The sequence below is a fragment of the Chroicocephalus ridibundus genome, chromosome 10 (genome assembly GCF_963924245.1).
Source record: "Chroicocephalus ridibundus chromosome 10, bChrRid1.1, whole genome shotgun sequence".
Classification (NCBI taxonomy): domain Eukaryota; kingdom Metazoa; phylum Chordata; class Aves; order Charadriiformes; family Laridae; genus Chroicocephalus; species Chroicocephalus ridibundus.
This window is the reverse complement of record NC_086293.1, coordinates 17556258-17575241: the sequence shown is the minus strand read 5'-3', so window position 1 is coordinate 17575241 and position 18984 is coordinate 17556258. Positions and strand designations below refer to the sequence as shown.

The following is an 18984-nucleotide window of genomic DNA, read 5'->3' as shown; positions in this document are numbered from 1 at the left end:
AGAGAATGTTTAGAAAGGAAACAGGCAAGAGAAGCTCTTTCAGAGCAGCTTTTAGAAATCACCCACAGCTGCAAATGTGCGTAAATCTATCGGGCAACAATGAAGAAAAATAAACTTTCAGCTGTATTTGCCTTAGAAGTGCTTGGTTTTGTGGTTTTTTTTTTTGCAAAGGACAACACCAATCACCAGAAAGGTGGATGAATTGTGTTTTAAAAATACATTTTGATTAAAGTTTGACTATGAAGGACTAGAGTGAGCCTCAGTAACTCTTTGTCTTTGAGGCCTGGAAGAAATTCTGCTCTCAATTATACAGAGGGCAAGATCCACACCACAGGGTTTGGAAACACATGCGGAGAATCTGGCTGGCATTCACTGCACGCTTCCCGTGCCAAAAAACGTAATGCTGTTCCTTGTGCAGGAAAGCAACAATTGCCTTCAAACGCAGGTCTACCCCACTAGGCAACGTGATGACCGAGCTGCCAAAGGCGCAAGAGCAGGCAATGCCAACCCTCAGCGTCACTCGGAGCAGGTTCGCTCTTCCTGGGCGTGTTTGGGCCGCAAAGCCCAAAAAGTCTGCCCAAACTATAGCCGTATCTGGCGTGCGTGTGCGCAGGGAACCGGGCCGGTTCCACACTGGAGTTTCACGGCGGCCGCTGCCTGAGGCGCCGCCAACCTCCAGCCCGCGCGCGCCGCCTCAGCGCTAACGGCCACGGCACGAGACCGCCCGCCGGCAACAATTGGGCTCTGCCCCCTCTCGCTCCTCCAATCCCAGGGGCGAAGGCGGATCCCGACGTCGCCTGATCCCGCCTACCGAGGCGCCACGAGGCCAATCAGCGCCTACGGCAAGGCTCCACCTTTCCGGCCGTCTCCATGACAGCGGGGGAGGTGGGGACGGTTAAGGCGTCGTGGAGACCATGGTGGGCAGTTGCCTTCCTTTTCGAAGGCGGCGAGGCTGAAGGTAAACTAGGTCTGTGTATTTATTCATTTTTCTTTCTTGTATTCTCCCCTCTCGGTCCAACAGGATGGTACATTCCGAGGAGCTAGTAGATCTCCCCCTCCCCCCCCCCCCCGCTTCCCAATGGTAGGGGCTAAGGGCGGCTCCTGGCTGCCCTTGGCCCGCGCTGCCTGTGGCGGCTCCTTTGCTGTTTTCTCGGGGGCCGCTGACCTGAGGGGAAGGGTCCGGCCCCGCCGACCCCAGACGACACCCGAGGGTTCCCCGCAGGGCTCTCGACCAGGCGGGGTCTGAGCCTGGGGCTGCCGGCGGGTCCTGGCCCGCAGCGGTCCGGCCCGGGTTGCCTCACGCCTGTGAAGTGGTCGTCCCACGGTGCTGCGGGCGGGGGGCGCCCGCACCGGCTGCTTGTTTATTTATATTGTTCGTAAGCTAGGCTCCCCTGAAGAAAAGAGGTGCGTGCGATTGCACTCCCCCTGCTTTAGTTTCTCCCGTTGCCAGTAAAGGCCTCGCCTGATGAGTGGGGATCCAGCCTGGTCTCGCAAATGGCACGAGGGAAAGAGCACACAGGGAGTGTGCACGTTATTAAATGAAGGGGAAGCTTTTAGCACTATGCCAGTTGCATAGAAATATTTTTCAGGGTGTGGTGAAACGTGTATCCGTAGCACATGGGCTCTCCCGAAGTTAGGGTACACATGTAAACAACTTGCTTCACATTTGCATGTGGATCTCTTGACAGAGAGGAGGCCTTTCCTAATTTTCTTGTATCTTGATGAGATCTTTTAGTTCTCCCACCTTTCAACATTGTGAACATACCATAGGGTCTTTTATTTTCTTTAATTTTACTTGATGTGACAACAATGCAGTCACCTCTGAGGTGAATAAATAGTAGACTGTAAAACACTTTCAGCCCTATGAAAAGTGCTGTAGGAGCTTGGTTTGCGTGCAGTGGGCAGTTGATTTCCTTCTTATCTCAAAAAAATCAGTAAGGTGTAAACAATTTAAACTGTGTCCTGTCATGTACTGTGTTACACTGCTGAAGAGCTGAGCTCAGGAAGTTTTCACTTAATTTTTCAAGCACTCAAAAATTAAACTGATTTAGTAGCTTAAGTTATTTAGTTTAATCTGTCTGTACTTAAACATAGATTCCTATGAACAGGGCACTGTGTCTGTAAGAGGTAGTTATAAATGATACTTGCACGTATAACTTTGTGTTCAGGGTAACGTGACAAAAGCCAGAAATCACTAATGTAAACAGGAATACACAAATTATGCAAGCACAGTTTCCGTGGGGGATTGTAAACATCTGAAACCTGAGAAAACTTAATGCGAAATCTGGAATGTGAAAGTCAAATTTAGTTCTCTATTAATTATTAGAATACAGTAAGATTTTCCTAAAACATGTGAACATTAGTAGCGTGCATGTATTCAAAGCAGAATGTACCAATATCTTGTAGTGAATATTAAAATTTATAAGTTTTGTGTAGATAGCTGATACATAAATATAATGCGTGCAGATTTTTAACACGGAATTATTTAATACTGGAAAGTGTATGTTCATGTATGTCTTTCACAGATGTTAATTTCACTTGGTTTTCCTTTAATACAGTGATAAAACTGGGGCAAGCAACTGGAAATGTCATCCTATTTGGCTCAGGAGGTTCACCTTGCTAGAAGACACAAAGAGATGTAAGTAATTGTTTCAGAGCTGCGGCCTGCCTTGCACCATTTTGCGTTGTGGTCCTGACAGACCTCCCTCACTGCACACAACCATCCTGTGAACGGTGAATCCGAGCTCTGAACAGAGCATGGTGGTATTTCAACAAGGGGTTGGTGTTCCAGGAGATGGCACTCTTCCTTCATGAACTATTGGAATTAGCATCCTTGGTTGGTGTTAAGGGTATTTAGGTTGATGAGAGTTTTGACTTCCAATGGTGGTACTGGTTTAAGTTCTCCATCGTTAACCTCCTGTCACCATGAAATTCCTATTTGAGGAAGGTAATTGGATTCTCTCACTCTGTGCCTCAATTATAGAATTGCTTCTTTGTTGCCCTGTAAACTCAGATTGTAAAGCAAATACAGTAATGATTCAGAAAGATCTGCTTTTCTTGTAACAACTAGTACTTGCCAACGAGCAAGAGTAGTACTGATCGAGTCACCCCAACGCACCCTGCTTTTCCTGTTCTGGGAGAGTCAGTGCTTCTAAGCACCTTAGCATATGAGGATTGCTGGTTGCAACATTATAGCTTCATGCAAGCACAGCAGGTGGTGGCTGCCTGTACCTTTTCCCTCCCCCAGCACACCCACCCTACAGCCGGCTTAATTAGCCCCATAGTTTTGAGAAAACTGGGTAAGGTAAAAAGGTTATTTTCTAGCTCCTGAGCAAAATGTTCTACCCACTTAGCAAAATGTTTTCCTTTGTAGACTGTCTCAGAGATCAGAGCTGCTACAGCAGATGGAGACTTATCTAGGAGACAAAAAGACTAAAAAGACATGGCAAACTCAAGCAGCTGATGCAGCTCGTAAAAGGAATGCAGCACTTTTAAATGTAAGTTTCTGCAACTACCAGGAACCGCATTGAAATGTCATGGTTATGTAGCTTAAAAGGTTTTTTTAAAAAGCGTTTGCTCTATAGTTATCATTTGAATTTTCCTATATACAGTTCCCTCTTCTGGAACTTGACCAAAGCATTAAATGACAAGTCTTTATTATCTGGTGGCATCACTACCTATTTCCCATGCCCTTCTTGTATGAGCCTCGTGGTGGCAGCTGTTACTATCTTTTTTCTTTTTTTTTTTTTTTTTTAAAGTACATGTAGAGATGCAACACATGCTATTCCATGTCTGCCTAAGAGAACTTAGTCTGACAAGACTTACCGCACCTTTACAGTTTGATTCAAGATATAGGGGTATGTTTGGAAATAGGGGCTGACCAGCCTGTGATGCTTTTAGTCCAGGGTAAGAACTATTCTCCCACTGTGGTTGTGGGAAGCTGTGGAAGAAGTTCTCAGTTTAATGTTTTTCTTTAAAGAGGTGTAGAATCTGACTTGCGAGCTTGTTAAAGGAGTGTTTGGTGTTTCTGGCTCTTCCTAGTGATGATGCTGTTAATCACGTTAATAGCTGTTCTACATACATGTTGTCGTATTTAGGTAAGATTTACGTTTCCTAAGGTAAATTCAGCAGATGTTTGAGAACGGGCCATTAAAAAGATCTAGGTTTGATGGCGGGGACTAGAATGCCTCTTCTGGAACCTCTAACTTAGACAAGAGTTTGAAGAGATTGCACTTCTCCGCTGACATGAGCACACATTTGAAAAACGTTCGTCGGTTTTTCAGGAAACAGCAGAAACCCATACCTGTCATGCATTTTCTTTAAACTCTTACTTATTAAGGGTCCACATTGCATGTATTGTGTTTACTGAAACAGTAGGTTTTACTTTAGAAAATTACGTGATTAATTTGTGTTACTGAAAATTTTTTCTTTCTTCATGGAGAGCCTGGTTAAGATTTAAAATGTTCGCATTTCGGATGGGTATAATTCTATTGCAGGCCCTCTTTGTATTTAAATGGAAGCTATATTTAGGGAGTGGGAGACAAGGCAGAACAGTTAATCAGGGATGCCTTCTTAACTGTTCTGTGACAAGGAAGATTTTTCAACTTGGACTCCGGTAAACTGATGCATTGTGGGCTGGGGCGATCAAAGTACTCTGTAGTGGATATAGACCAGTATAGGTGCTTTAGAGGAAGGCTGGGGAGAGGTGGATGGTTTCTTTATTTTTTCCGTACTTCATGCTCCATCGATTTAGTAATTTCAGCCATTATGACTCCCATTTTCCATATCCATTTTATAACAGATTTTTAGTTCATAAATGTAGTTTTTTATAAAGTATTTGTATTTTATAAATGCATTCTCAGTTAACATATACAGGCAAACATAATAAATGCAAGGTATATTTCTGCATGCTGCAATCTTGTTGTGTTGGGATTGTTAACAATAGCTCAGACATATACAGAGTGTAAATATTTTTGCAGTTAAACAGATATTTGCCATCTTCTGTCACATCCTCAAAATTGTTCCTTTCAAGTGTCAAAAATGTTGGTGTTTGTACGGAAAAAAAGCAAAAACATATGTATCAAAACAAATTCTGTTGCAGGATAAAGTAGCATAAATCAGTTTAAATCTATTAATTTTATACTAGTTTTAACAGGCATGCACTCCTGCAGATGCTTTCTGATAACAGAAGAAAACAGGAAAAAAAAAAATCTATGCAGAATAATATATGAGAAGCTTGAAAACAAGACTGATTAATGTGCCAGCTTCAGAATATTGTTCCTGATACCAGGCACTGTACATTTCACAGTTACCATGTGGAGAGTTGTTGATTTGGCCTACTCAAAAATACATGGACATGATGAAGTGTTATTTTTTTATTTGCATTTCTGTTTTTCTGCATGTAAGCAAAATCAGTTGTTTTCAGTATGCGATCATAGCAAAAGACATTTTTCTTTCTCTGTGCTAGTTGATATTTATGCACAGGAAAGCATTTCAAAATGAATTTATTTACTAATCAGTAGGAAGCAAGGAACTAAACATATTTTTTTTTAAATAGAAATTTTAACATTATAAGCACTTGTTCAGCATTTTAACATAATCACTGTAGTATTTTCCTTGATGTGTTTAGAGGGAGACTGCAGATTAGGGAAATCCGTATCATTTGGTACTTATATAATGTTGTTATAATAAAAGCAGAAATTAGACTAGTATTTATAGTCTAATTTATGACATTTGTTTGTCGGTAATATTTCTTGTGTTTAGAAATATGTATTACTGTGCAACAGCTTATAACATGAAATAGAAAAGAAAGAATATACTATATAGTTGTTAGTATTGGGAAGGTAATTTAGACCAAATTTGCTTTCTTTCACAGGCCTGTAATTCTAGAATTATTTAAGTGTGATTCTGCCAGACTGAAGTCAATATAAGTGACAGCTGAATTTGGTCCCCTAAAAGTGATGCATGTGTCATGCATTCAATTTTACCTCTGGGGAAGGGTCTTGAATTGTTTTCATTCCAGTCCTTGTGGTTTTAGGGGAAGCGTTGTAAGATGCTCTCTTTTTTCAGTATTGTGACATACTAGATTTGCTGGTTTTTACGAAGAAGTTTACGCTGCTGATGTATTTATTTTTATGTTGATGACAGGGGTTTCTTTTTCCTACAAGCTCACCAGTTGTATAGACACACAAGAAGTGCCATCTAATCTTTCAGTAGTTCCAGTTATTTTCTAAAGCATGCTACACCTTCCAGCAAAAATTTCTTTCACTGTCTGTCATTAAATCAGTATTCTGAATGACAATAGACTGCACAACATACAAACTAGAGTGAGCAACGAAAAGACACATCCAATATCTAGGCTATGCCAAAGTGACCTTCTCTACTAAACATATATGCACAACTGCTGTCTCCTTTCTTGCCTGAAAGACACTCATTTCCTATCACCGTAAATATTCCAATGACTTTGCTGAGTATATAAAAAAATAGTGAACTTGATTGGTATTCTTCCTTCCTGTGAAAATTTCTACAGGAATTAGGAAGAAGGAATCAGAAAGGAGGAAAATCCTTTGAAGGAATCTGAAGTGAACATTACTGATTGGTCCTTCTTTTCAGTATGGTGATAACTTCTCCAGACTTGGTCTGAGCCATACTGATATGAGCTTCGTTTGGTGCCATTTGTGGTATATCTGTTCTAAGTACGTGCAACAGTGAAATTCGTTGCTTAGGTTAGTTAAGTCTGTATTGTCCTCTGTTATTTTGACATTGTGACTTCAAATGGCTTTCATCTTTGCCCATATTCCCCCCCTTACGTTTACTGCCTGTTTGTCTTTTCTCACCTGAAAAGCAGCAGCCACTTGCTACTTCCAAGGGTTTGGATAAATCTGAGACTTAGTTTGCTCTTTCTCAGACATCCTTTAACTTCCTACAAGGGTTTGCACTTTGCTGTAGAAAAGGGAGAACAGTTTTGCTTAGATTTGATTTGTACTTATGTACAAGAGCACACAATCATGCCGTACAAGGAATTAATGAAATAGAATAAGATGAACACTGTAAACTGAATGAACTGAGTGTGTCTGTATCACTAAGTTGAACTTCAGCTAACAGTAAGGCTGATTTTTGCTTTTATTAATCATACTCTACTGAATTTGAGTCATATTTTTTGAACTAAACTTGAGTCGAGCACTGTTTACTTATTGATGTATTCAGATTGGCTAATATTCAGTACCAGTAATCATGTCTGGTCTCTCTTATGCTCCTCCAGAATCTCACTCTTCTTTTCAGCGGCAGTGGTGGTGAATATTTGGGAAGTCCCTTTGGGGAATTTCCTCTCTCATTTAGTTTTTCTGTTGTACTCTTCACACCCGCTCTCTGCTCCCAACTCTGCCATCTGCTATACTTTCTTTCCCCCTCCACTCTGTTCAGCTTTGGCTTCTTCACACCCCACTCCCACGTCCCTTTCTGTCTCTCTTCATCTGCCCACCACTCAATCTCTTCAATGTTTGGGTATGGAACTAAGCCCACAGGAACGGGTCAGAACTTTAAAGGGGGAAGGCGGTTAGTTTGGGGGGATGTTTTGATTTGTTTGTTGATGTTGTTTTTTGGTTGTTTCTTTTTTTAAAAATGTATTTAGGCTTTTGTGAATCCAGCACACATCCACTGGACAAGCTGAAACCCAAATACTGATTTTTTTGTAAAAAAGCTATGTGAGGTGCATTGTCATCCAAGTTTGTCTGGTGAACAGCTTGCTGCAGCTCTACATTTTTGTGCACATGTTATGCATGCATATTAGCAAGTCATCTTTGTCTTGAGGAGTAAAGATCTTGCACATAATTTGCCTAGTTACTTTACAGTTACAGTAGCTAGAACACATACTTCAGTCTTCATGCAGCACAGAGAAAACCATTCTGTTCCCCCGCCATTTTTTTGAGTTTTAGAGAACAGAGTTTAACTGTAATATATCCTAGTGTCCAGAAAAAATAATGGTGTTTTGCAGCAACAAATGTGCAGCAACTTACGTGGTTGTGAAATTTATTCTTGTATCAAAAAGGTACAGCAAACATATTTAGAAACTGTAAGATGTTAGTCTTACCAGTACAAGTTGGATTTCAGACTGACTAAACAGAAAGATGTGAACTTCAGTGTTACTTGAATGCTGTTTAGCTGTAATGAGTTCATTTAATTAAATGTCTTCATGTGAGTGTGCATTTTCCCTTTAATATTCCCAGTGTTTGTTTGTTTTTAAAATGTGCTTTGCCTGTGTTTTAGGATATAGAAGCAGCAGAAAAAAAGCTGCAAGAAAGAGTGTATTTACTTCCACATCCCGATACTGTTAAGTTAGAAGTAAGTCCTAGAATTCTGTCTTTTCATTTGCTGTTTACCAAATATTTTGCTTTTTTTCCCCCTGAAGCATGTTCTTAAAGTGAAAATAATTGATTTTAAAATCCAGTGACTGGTATAGCCAAAGGCCTGTGTACTGTGTAGCAAGCTGAACCTAAATTCTGGGGCAAGGTCCCTAGATTCTGGAGCATTCTGGTGGAAATATTTAGCATCTTTCAGACCTATACAAACTTCTGTTTAAAAATGAAGTCAAATATAAAAATGAATATTGTGAATATCAGAAGATTACTGTGTTTATGTCAGATCTAGTTAATTTGTTTTATATGGTCATCCCGTTTTCAGTTTGCCACAGACTGTCATTTTTACATTTCAGGGTCAACAGTCTATCAGCATGAACAGAGAAATTTTTACTTCTCAGGGTTATTTTATGGTTGTCTGGGAACTTACGAAAAGTACTACTACAGTAGGAACGCTTGATTTTTGCTGAAGTGATGAATGAATGATGAGGACAGAAACAGTCCTGGGAGCAGGAATTGGAGCACAGCTCTTCCTGCTGCAAACTAAACAACCACAGGGCCACTACGTCAGATTCCCACTTGTGTTTCTTGCACCAGTGGTTTGTGTATTCTTCGTTGTATGGTGGCTTAGTTTCCACAGGCATAGTAACACGGAGTGTCCCACACTAGTTTGTGTGCTAGGACACTGTCAAAGGAGGGGAAAGGTATAGATTTTAGTGCTGTCAGCTTGTGAAGAGAGGTGTATTTTACATGAGTTTCACACCTGCTGGGCAAGTGTTGTAATGCTTAGGCTATTACTTAAATGAGAGGCATCACTTCTTGTTCTGGTTACTGTTTAAAGTTTTTGTCTGTCCTTGCATTTTTTAAATAGCCTACTCCTATCACTGTGACAGGATGCACGCTGAGTATGCCCATTCAATGATTTTTTTAAAAATATTTTTTTTTAGAGATTTTTAGGCAAAAGTCTACATTTTTTCCTAGATACTTATACATCTTGAATGATGCTAAGAAAGATGCCAAGCTACTAATATTGAACCTATTCTGACTGTATTCAGAAGTAGTTTTAGACTCCTCGAGGATTTTCAAGGCACCTCTAGAGCTGTTTGGGTCAGTTTTGGACTGCTTCTCCCTCTGTCCTGTGTTAGGTGTTCGGCCATTCGTGGCATGCAGACCAAACTCCACACAAATTGGAGAATGCAGAGCAATTGCTTATGGCTGCAGAGATGTCTACACTCTGCAGCAGCGGTTGAATTTTAGAGAGAACAGAGATACTATTTGAAGGAGAAGATCCTATTTCAGCCTTTTTTATACTTCTAGAGAAGAGTACTATAAATAGTGGAAAAAGAAAACTTTCTTTCGTGGTACAAAATTCTTGTACGTGCTTTGTTCCAAAACACTTCTGAGCATATTTCGCTCAGCCATATATGTGTCTGTATTAATATACTTTGAAAGTTATGGCTATAATGGATCCCCAGCTTGCTAAGTCGAGTAGTTTTGTGTGACAGCACATATGCTTGTCAGAAAAGATTCTTTGAGTAAATCTGTTGAAGAAAATATTTTTGTAAATCTGCAAGAGCCATAGTTATATCTGAGTTATATGTAAAGATCAAAATGATTAGCCAGGAATCTAATACTCTGCAGGGAGATGTTCAGTTTTGTGGTACACTGCTTCTACATTATATACTTAAACAAGTAAAGAAAAAAAGGCTCAATACATATGTACCATAAATGTTTTCTATAAAATCACTTTTTTCTGAATGGATGTCAATGTCTAAAAATACTTACATTGGTAGATGGATTAAAGTGTTGGCTTTAATACAGCTCTTTGATCACCTTATTTTCTGGAAAAAGATGATACGTGGCACTTAAAATTTTCTTCAAAATCCTACAAACAACAAAGTTGTCCTTAGGACACCAACACAAAAATGATGAACGGTATGTCTTTTCCACAGATAAAAACATTAAATTTATTACTCAGAGACACAGGGTAACGCAGAGAAGGGATTAGATAATCCACAGTCGTTTTCCTAGACCACAGGATAATTATACAGATTTTCTTTTTTTTTTTTTTTTTTTTTATAATTTGTGATTCAAATACCAGAACAGATTACTTCATCAGTGATTTATCACGTCTAAAATTTTACTCACATATTTTGAACTACTTTACTGCAAACTTTCATAGGACAACCAATTTGCATAACACTTTTCATTTATAACATTAAACAGTTTTTTCCACTTCAAAATTAAATTCCAGTAACATATGTACTTAAAAATAAAAGCTGCTTTTGGAAAAGTTTATTATCATGGAAAATATTTTATTAAAACTGCTGTGAGCGTCTAAACTAATCTATTGCTTACCACAAGAGGGCACATTCAGTCACTTCACAGTTCATGCTGCAGAATGAAATCTTTCCAAGCTGGTATTTTGTATCATACAAGAGATTTGAAATTTCATGCTTCACTCGTAAGGCGAGATTTAATAATGCATTGTATATCTATATTGTTTTTAAACAGGCTGATACAGATTTTGAAATTAAGTTTATTTTTTCTTATATCTTTCTCAGACTCTCTATTGGGCATCAATAAAAGAATCTCTTCCCAAGTGGGAACAGTTTCTTTTAGGAAGAGCAGAAGTTCCTATTGGTTTTACGAAAATGAAAACTACAAAACTGAACATAAGCTACCCTGAAGAAGATTCACAAAAATAAACGTTCTAGTTTCATTTTGTTTTGTAATTTGTAGTTTAAGCAGACGAGATCATCCAGATCAGGCAACGGAGTACCATGCCATTAAATTGTAATGTAAATCATTTAAATGAAAATGAACTATATTGGATAATTTGTTTCCATTGTCGCATTGTGTACAATTCTTTTTTCTGTATTAGAGAAGCAATGCTCAAAGGGGCTTTTAGGATCAAAAGTGAGAAACACTGGTGTATAGAAACCCACCAAGGCAATTGCATTTTCAGTATGAGAAGAGTTTTAGGTTATTTTTAATCCTCCGCTTCTACATATAAGCACGATAAGTAAAGACAGATTCATGCATTATCTTTCTTCACCGCCGTCATCTGTGCTATATGTCTCTGTGGATGAGGGAAAAAGGAAGAATTTACTGGAAAGGCAGGTTGTTCACATCAGAGTAGTCTTGGCTTAGCAACAGGAACCTGTGTAAAAACCTTCATGAGAGCAGTTGTAGAAGGAACATTTTGAGTTTCTGCATCATTTTCCCTGACTTTTGTCATTGCCCCTTTCATTGCTTCTACACCTCACCCCAGTAACCACTGCTGCTTTTCCCAGCCTCCTGCTGCCTACTTTGTATTTCCTGTCTAATGGGTGGATAAAGACAAGAAAAACTAAACAAATCTCTAGGGTTTTTTACTACTTCTAGTCTGCTCTTAGTGCTATTTTCTTTACATAGACATAATCTAAAAGTGAGAACTTTTGCTTAGGCACAAAAAGTTTGAAAGAAGCAAACTGAAAGGTAGCTGGCAGCAGCTGTCCAAGAACCAAGCATATATAGAAGTTGAGGAGATAGTATTTTCATTTTCAGCCATTGAACAGCTCTTCTGCTTCTTCCTACAGTGGTGCAGTTATCAGTGAGTTTTGACTGTACAGTGGGCTAACTCCGTATGAAAATTTCATTGCTCTGGTGCAGTGCTTTTTAAAGTATCAGTTCAGTGGAAGATCATTCCAGGTGTGTGACTTGGCCTGCAGAAATTTAGTCCTTCCTAAGCAAAGGAAACCTAGGGGAAAAAAAAAACTTTTTTTTTTTTTTTTTTTTTTTTTTAGAATAAGAACCTGGACTTGAGTCAATATATTGTTAAAATTTGATCTCATATACAACAACAAACTTCCACCTCCAGCCTGGAAGTAGGAGGAAAAAAAATTACCTCTGTCAGTGTTTGAGGATATGAAATGTAATTATTACAAATTTTTCTAGTGAACTGGTCTATGTGTCTCCGTGCTACATAGAGATATAATTTTTTTATAGAGAGATATAATGTTTTAATGACTTTTATTGAAACTGGGGTACTTTTTAGCAACATTTCTCATAAGCGTCCTGACAGCTTTGGATCAGTGCACTAAAAGCTTGAGTTCATTAAGTTAATTAGACAGAGTTAAGTTATTCACTGATTAGCTGTTCATGGGGAGTTTATGGTCCAGTCAGACCTAGAGAACTAAGTTCTACCTGAAAACTATAGGAAGTTTGGGTAGTCTTTAAGTACCAAAATCTGCAGACCCTGTTCTCCCTGAAATTAGGCACTCAGTTTTGTCTGAATTTAAATTAGCTGAAGAATCGCTGATGCAATAAAATCAAAACTTCAGCTGTGATATAAAATTGTTGTATGTTTTCAACGGGAATACTAAGAGTTCATTTAAAACTTTTTCTATTGAAGTGTCCATTAAACTGATAAGTTTTTACAGAAACTACCATCTTAGAAATATCCTGTTGAGTGGGTGTTGGTGTTTGTAACAATAACGTTGTTTTCATAATATGTGATGGCAGATTAGCACGCTTCTCTGCAGTGTTGTTAACAGTTGTAATTAAGGAATAAACAGTAAAGGGTGTCAGTCCGATGACAATTTCATCTATAGTGTCACAATACAAAATGTCACAAAATATTAGAACTGTTATATAACTACAAAAATATCAAATTAGGCTTTCATCTTACAAGCAGAGAGTTTAAAAAAAAAACCTGGCATAGAGACCATTGCAATTTTATACCTACTCAGTGTTCTGTCACAAAGACAACTTGGTAATATTTTCTTCTGTAAAATCACAATGTGGTTCTCAATCTGATTTAGCGGGAATGTGTATGGATCTTAGAATTGTAGAGCTCACATTTAAAAAGCAAATAATTGGACCCAGTTGAGCAGACAAGAAGGAAAAAGCTATTACGCACCATACCAAAAATGAAGGGATGGGTGAGCAGTTAGTTGCTAACAAAGACTAGGATTCATCCTGGTGTTTGCATCCAAAGTGAAATCACTTAAACTGAAATCTGGGCCCCTAAGTACTTTATACGTGTGCATAATCTGGGTCTTTATCTCTTTGGACTCCGCCTAAACACTGGGACACAATGCAGATGCTCACTATCTCCTTGCCCCCTTTGATTTCCCATGGAACGAAAGCTGAGCGTGTGGACTATGAGGGCATGGTAGCTGGATGAGTGGGGATTTGGGAGCGTGCTGTGAGAGGCACCTGCAAGCAGTGTTAGTGTCATTTCTGTGCTACCGTTAACTGCTCGGATACTGTGTTTCTGATTATTTTGCTAGTCTAGTTGTGTGAAGAAATTAAGATTGAAATTAAATTATCTTCTTTTCGAAGAAGGAATTTTTTTTTTTCTTCCTGCAGCATAGCTTTAGGAGCAATAGGGTAGCTAACGCATGGAAAATTATATAGGAATATATCCAGAAAAGGAAAAAATGAAGAGAAACATTTAAAGCAGGAATGTGTATAGGTGAGTGCTCTCAGAGACAAGAGCCGTCATGTTAGCCTGTGGTCTGATATAAATAAATGCAATTACATACGACTGTGAAACAGCACAGCAGTAGGGGCAGGGAAGCACACAGCAGGGCTATTAAGGTACAGGAGCAAGTGTTTCCTGGTTTGGCACAGACCTCGGGACAAGCAGTGGCAGGGAACACGATTATATGGTATCTCTTGTTAGATTTGTTGAGTGCACAGTTTCTACTATGGCTGAGCTAGTTTGCCACTTGTATTTCTATGGCTACAAATTTGAGAAAGCAAATGTTAGTTAAGCCTAAGTGTTTAAAAACCAAAGGGGTTTTTTTGTTGTGTTTTTTTTTTTAATCCCAAAACCTGATTGATACCAATAGGGTTTAATGTCAGCTTTAAATGAGATCTTGAATGGATATTCTTTAAGTCAAGGCTATTACTTCAAACATATTGATTCTATGTAGTTATCCCCCATCTCATCCCAAGCTTTTCTATGTGTATAATATATATATCATGTGTATATATATATCTATCTTATGTTATTTCCTTCCCATCTTGGGTAAATGTTTTGTTTCTCCTCAGAACATAATCTGCTACTCTGCATTCTTGACTTGCTGCTCTCCCTTTTGTGCTAAAATACCTGTATGTGTAAACTGCAGTGGTCCTAAGAGCCTGTTGCTGCTTCTGCTTTTCTGGTGGGTAGGGGAAAGCAATTAAGAGGAGCAGTAAGGAAAACCGAAGGTTTTGCCTCTTTGTAAATTAATCTTTGAGTGTCTTACACGAAGAAATAATTAATCATCCTTTTTTAGGTTTATGCACAGATGAGTAACCACAGTACTAACCTAGGAGCACAGCCTGTTCACCCATCTTGTCACCTCTACCATCACATTCCCGAGTTTTTTACTTTCTCAGTTATTCTGGCTGTGGGGGCAGTAGCAGAAGGCATGTTAGTTTTCCCTAGGATAAGAAATTTCTTACTCTGCAGAATCTTTCTCAAGCCTATTAATTTCATTTGAGAGTACATATGAAATAATAAGAGGGTTTAGATGTGTGATATTTGACACTTGCTATGGTATCCTCTTGATTGTATTTATTCAGGGTCATGTTTTCATAGAAGTTGGGAGCTATATTTTAGGCTGAGCTCATAGTTCTTCATTCCTGTCTTTTTCATTTACATAGAGCAGGTCATGGATGTAGATGCTCAGCTGGAGCTTGTTGGTACTGAAAAATAGGAAAACCAAATTTGAAATGGAATGTACTTTTAGAGGTTACATTTGAAAGAAAACATTATTTACTCCATAATGGTAATTTTCATAATATTTTAATAGTTGTGTTCAGATACAACTTGACCTTAAATATCACCCCAAATGCAAGCTGTTTTAACATATTTGTAATGCTAAGGTCTTCATTACTGTAATATTCTGTTTGCTCAAGGATTATAATCCATGGATATACTGTGTTACAGTTGAATAAAGCTTTGATCCTTTAGCCACTGCCTCTTGAATTTTAGTGTTTTGCACATACGAGTTGGATGTAAATTGGTGCCTGCCATAGCCAAGTGTGTGGACAATGATTATGCTAGTGATAAATACTTTTCTTAGATATGGTGTTTATTTTCCTCAGTTTTCCTCTGACACTGATCTGAAATATTAACCTGCTGCGTGAAGATTAGAATCTCAGAAGTTTACTGCTGAAAATTCCAAATGTAATGAATCCCAGATTGATTATTTGCACTCTTCCTATTGTTTCACAATAGCTGTGTGCTAAATTACTTCAGCTATGTGATTACTAGCAAGATATGGATAGAGATACTTAAACCTTTGCGAAGGAAACAGGTGGAAAAAAAGAACGGTTCTTTAGTGCATCCTCCTGCTGTGTGAAGCTCTTTGTCTTTGCCGTAAATAGAGTGATTTAATTTGGGAATTTGCTGCTCCTTTTAAACACAGCTGAAACAGCTCTTGAAAATGCCCTAAATTGTACCCGCTGTGTGTGTAGTCTTCCAGTTGTATCTTTTTCATTTGAGTTACTTTGCATACGTTTTTAAGGCATACAGATAGGAAGTCTGCTCGCTTCTTCTCTTAAGTTTTATCGCTAGTGATGATGATCTTAAAAATAAATGTGTGGTGTTCTTTCTCCCTACTCTCAGTCGTATCACCTACCAGAAAGCCCTAATAGGCAACAAAATAGTGTGAGACGGTATTTACATCACACTTTTGAAACAGATTCAAGCAGAGCCAGCTGCCGTAAGATTATTTTACAAATATATCGCAAATTAATAAAAGGAAAATTTTGCCGTCCTCTAAGTAAATTACAGTCTCCTTGACTAATTACATAGCTTGAAGCCGCAGCAAATTAGTACCTGCCTCACAGCGGTGTTGGGGAAACGTAATTTTGCTTTCCAGACTTGCATTTCTTTACCCATTTAGTTTGTATGTGTTCCCAGTAGCTCCATTCACGGTGCTCTAACTGTTGCTCAATAAAAGCTTCCGGAGGATAATTTGCTTAAGCGCCCCACACGCCTGCAGCTTTGTTAAGCGCGATCGTACCTGCGCTTCCCCGGCAGCGCCGGGGCTCTGCCCGAGGGGTAGGGCTGCTCCAGGCTGGGGGAAGCCTCAGCCGAGCGGCTGTGTGGAAGGGAGAAAGGATGGGGGAAGAAAAAAAAACCCAGCATTTCTCTGTCGCTTCCCAGTGCGAAACGAGATCGCTCCGGCCGCGGGGAAGGGCTGGGTGGGAGGACAGGCGGGCGGCCGTTTCGGGGGCGGTGGGGCTGCTGAGAAAGTGAACGAGAAGCACCTTGCGTGTGTCCGCCGAGGTTCCCAGGGAAGCTCTGGGCAGCGGGTTTGATTCCTTGGAAATGTTCGTAATAATAACCGTAACGGTGGAAAACATGTCCGTAAATGCATAGGGGAAAGGTTGGTATATGTGAACGAAACTGCCGCATTCCCCCGTCATCTGTGAACGGTGTTTAGAGTGAGCTTAAACAAATGCAGACGCTTTTACACTATTTCTCGGACGTTTCTTTTTATTAAGTTTCCGGGTATACTTGGCTTTTTCCTCTATAATCAGCTTTCTTTTGCTGGATTCATTCAATGATGCGATAATCCAATGTTGGTAATATCTCAATTCATTAACATAATGAATCAGAAGGAAGAGGCTGATTATAAATCAGAAAGCTTCTATTTATGTGAAATATCTTGGCAACTGGCAGCAGGGAGGAAGACAGTAGAAGGAGTATCAGACAGTTAGCGGGACTTTGGGAACGCGATTGCGGGCGGTCTCAGGTGCTCTCTGTGCTTTTGAAACGCCTGCGCCCTTCAAAGGACAATCGCGCCCATTGCAGCGGCGGTGATTTGGGGAAATATTTGGCTCCCGGTGGCCTCGGTCTTCCAAGTGTTTCAAAGCGCCCATCCCCGTTGGATTTAGGGGAGGGTTTTGGTCCCGGCCGGGGCTGCCAGGGCAGACCCCGCTTACCACCGCTGGGGCCTGGTTTGTTTGTACCGCCCGCGGGCTGGGGCGGCCCGGAGGGGGCCAGGGGTGCTCCGAGAGGCTCGGCGAGGAGCCGGGAGAGGCGAAGCCGCAGTGCTGCCCTACACCGCGGCGCCGCGGGTCCGGCGAGGTGCCCGGTCCCTGCCCCGTCGGCTGGAAGTATTTCTGCCCCCGGACCAGATCGCTTTTAAAGTTACTCATCAGCCTGCGTCTTCTGTAAAGGCAGCAGACGGCAAAGATGAAAATACTTGTAGAAAAAGTCAAGTTTTGCGTTGTTTCGGGTTTATAAACTCTGAGACAACGCCTTTTTTCTGCGCTCCGTGTTTGACAGCGTTTTGTCCCCATCCCCGCTGGGGACAACAAGGCTTTTCCATGACAAAACACGCTCTTACCGGAATCACTTTAAAGCAGATTTTAACGGATTTTAAGAGAACCAGTGACTTTCGGCAGCCACGCTGAAAACTCTCAGCCGAGGGACAGGAGGGAGCAAAGGGAAGCCGCGGATCTCGGTGCTACGGGGGCTCCCTGCAATCTACCTGACAAGGAAAAGTCACCTGCTCCAAAACGGAGAGCAGGGAAGTCCAAATACCTCCCCTGCCTTTTTTTTTTTTTTTTTAAATTGAGGACACGTGTTGGGCTCACCTTTCCGTGATTCAATCAATAAAGCAATTGCAAGAGATAAATGTGATAAATACGAATAACGTGAGCCTGCAGCTTTGGCTGAGTTAGTGGTGAGAGTGGGCCAGGAGTGGGATTAAGAAGGTGGGGAAGGGTCACCTGGAGAGTCAGGGAGAATGGTAGAGGTGAGCTGATAAGAGCTTTTTCTTCTCTTTTTGTGTCTTTATGGAAGACCCTGTGGCTGTGTCAGGTGCTGGTCAGCGGGAGGGCAGGACCTGCAGCACTGGGGCTGCCCTGGAGTGTGGCAGGACTGGTGGCTCAGGAGAAAGTGGGGAGGGCGGCAGCAAGAGGAAGGGCAGGAAGACAAATGGTGTGGGGTGAAGCCTCCTATGGCGTGAGATCTGCCTGCAGGAGCCCTCAGGAGAGGAAGGACATGGGGTGACTGCATCCCAGCCTGGGGCTGGGTGCCCATCCCTGCTGCTGTTGCATGCCGCTCACCCCCTCTGCTTGCCCAGCCTCAGGCCTACCTGCCCCCTTGCTGTCCTGCCTGCACGTGGCTGCTCCTGGGGTCAAACCCAGACGGTAGTCCTCACCGAGGCCACTGTCAGTGCTGGCTGAAGGGCGATGCCTGTGTTGGGGCCTGCAGTGCTGCCTTCCCCTCCGGTTCCTTTCTCTCTCTGTGGAGCTCGGGCATGGGTGGCAGTGCAGCCCCTGGCTCTCTGAGGGGTGTCCGGGGTCCAAATCTGAAAGGGTAGAGCAGGCCTGCAGAGAGAGGCGTTAGGGAGGGGATACAGACCATGCCGTCGAGGGCTGGGCGAAAGCCCGAAGAATAGCAATGCCCCGACCCTGGGAGGCTCCATGGGGGGGACCCTCATGTATGACACACGGCAGCATGTTGGCACGCTCGAGGCCTGGTGGGATCGCTTTGAAATAATGCAAATAGTCTTGTAAAATGGCTTAAAGCAGGAGAAGGACAAGTCCTTGTGGGCATCTGGGCATCCGCGGGGACCCGGCTGGTTGGGAAAGGCATGTGTCAATTTAGCCGTAGTGTTGACTTAAGCGAAAG

General features: G+C 41.1%; 1 protein-coding gene across 1 annotated transcript; it reads left to right on the top strand.

Moving 5' to 3' along the window:
• The first annotated feature begins 854 nt into the window (after positions 1–854).
• Positions 855–15271, top strand: CEP15 (centrosomal protein 15). Its single transcript, XM_063347851.1, has 5 exons — positions 855–967; positions 2559–2638; positions 3374–3497; positions 8266–8340; positions 10919–15271. The coding sequence occupies exons 2-5, from the start codon at positions 2586–2588 to the stop codon at positions 11060–11062; spliced, it is 396 nt and encodes a 131-aa protein (XP_063203921.1). The 5' UTR covers positions 855–967; positions 2559–2585; the 3' UTR covers positions 11063–15271.
• Positions 15272–18984: the final 3713 nt, after the last annotated feature.

Excerpts from the sequence above, each read along its gene's own strand:
- CEP15 (XM_063347851.1), top strand. The coding sequence starts at position 2,586 with ATGTCATCCTATTTGGCTCAGGAGGTTCACCTTGCTAGAAGACACAAA. Across the intron at positions 2,639-3,373 it reads GCTAGAAGACACAAAGAGAT|ACTGTCTCAGAGATCAGAGC; the intron begins GTAAGTAATTGT and ends TTTCCTTTGTAG. Across the intron at positions 8,341-10,918 it reads CCGATACTGTTAAGTTAGAA|ACTCTCTATTGGGCATCAAT; the intron begins GTAAGTCCTAGA and ends TATCTTTCTCAG.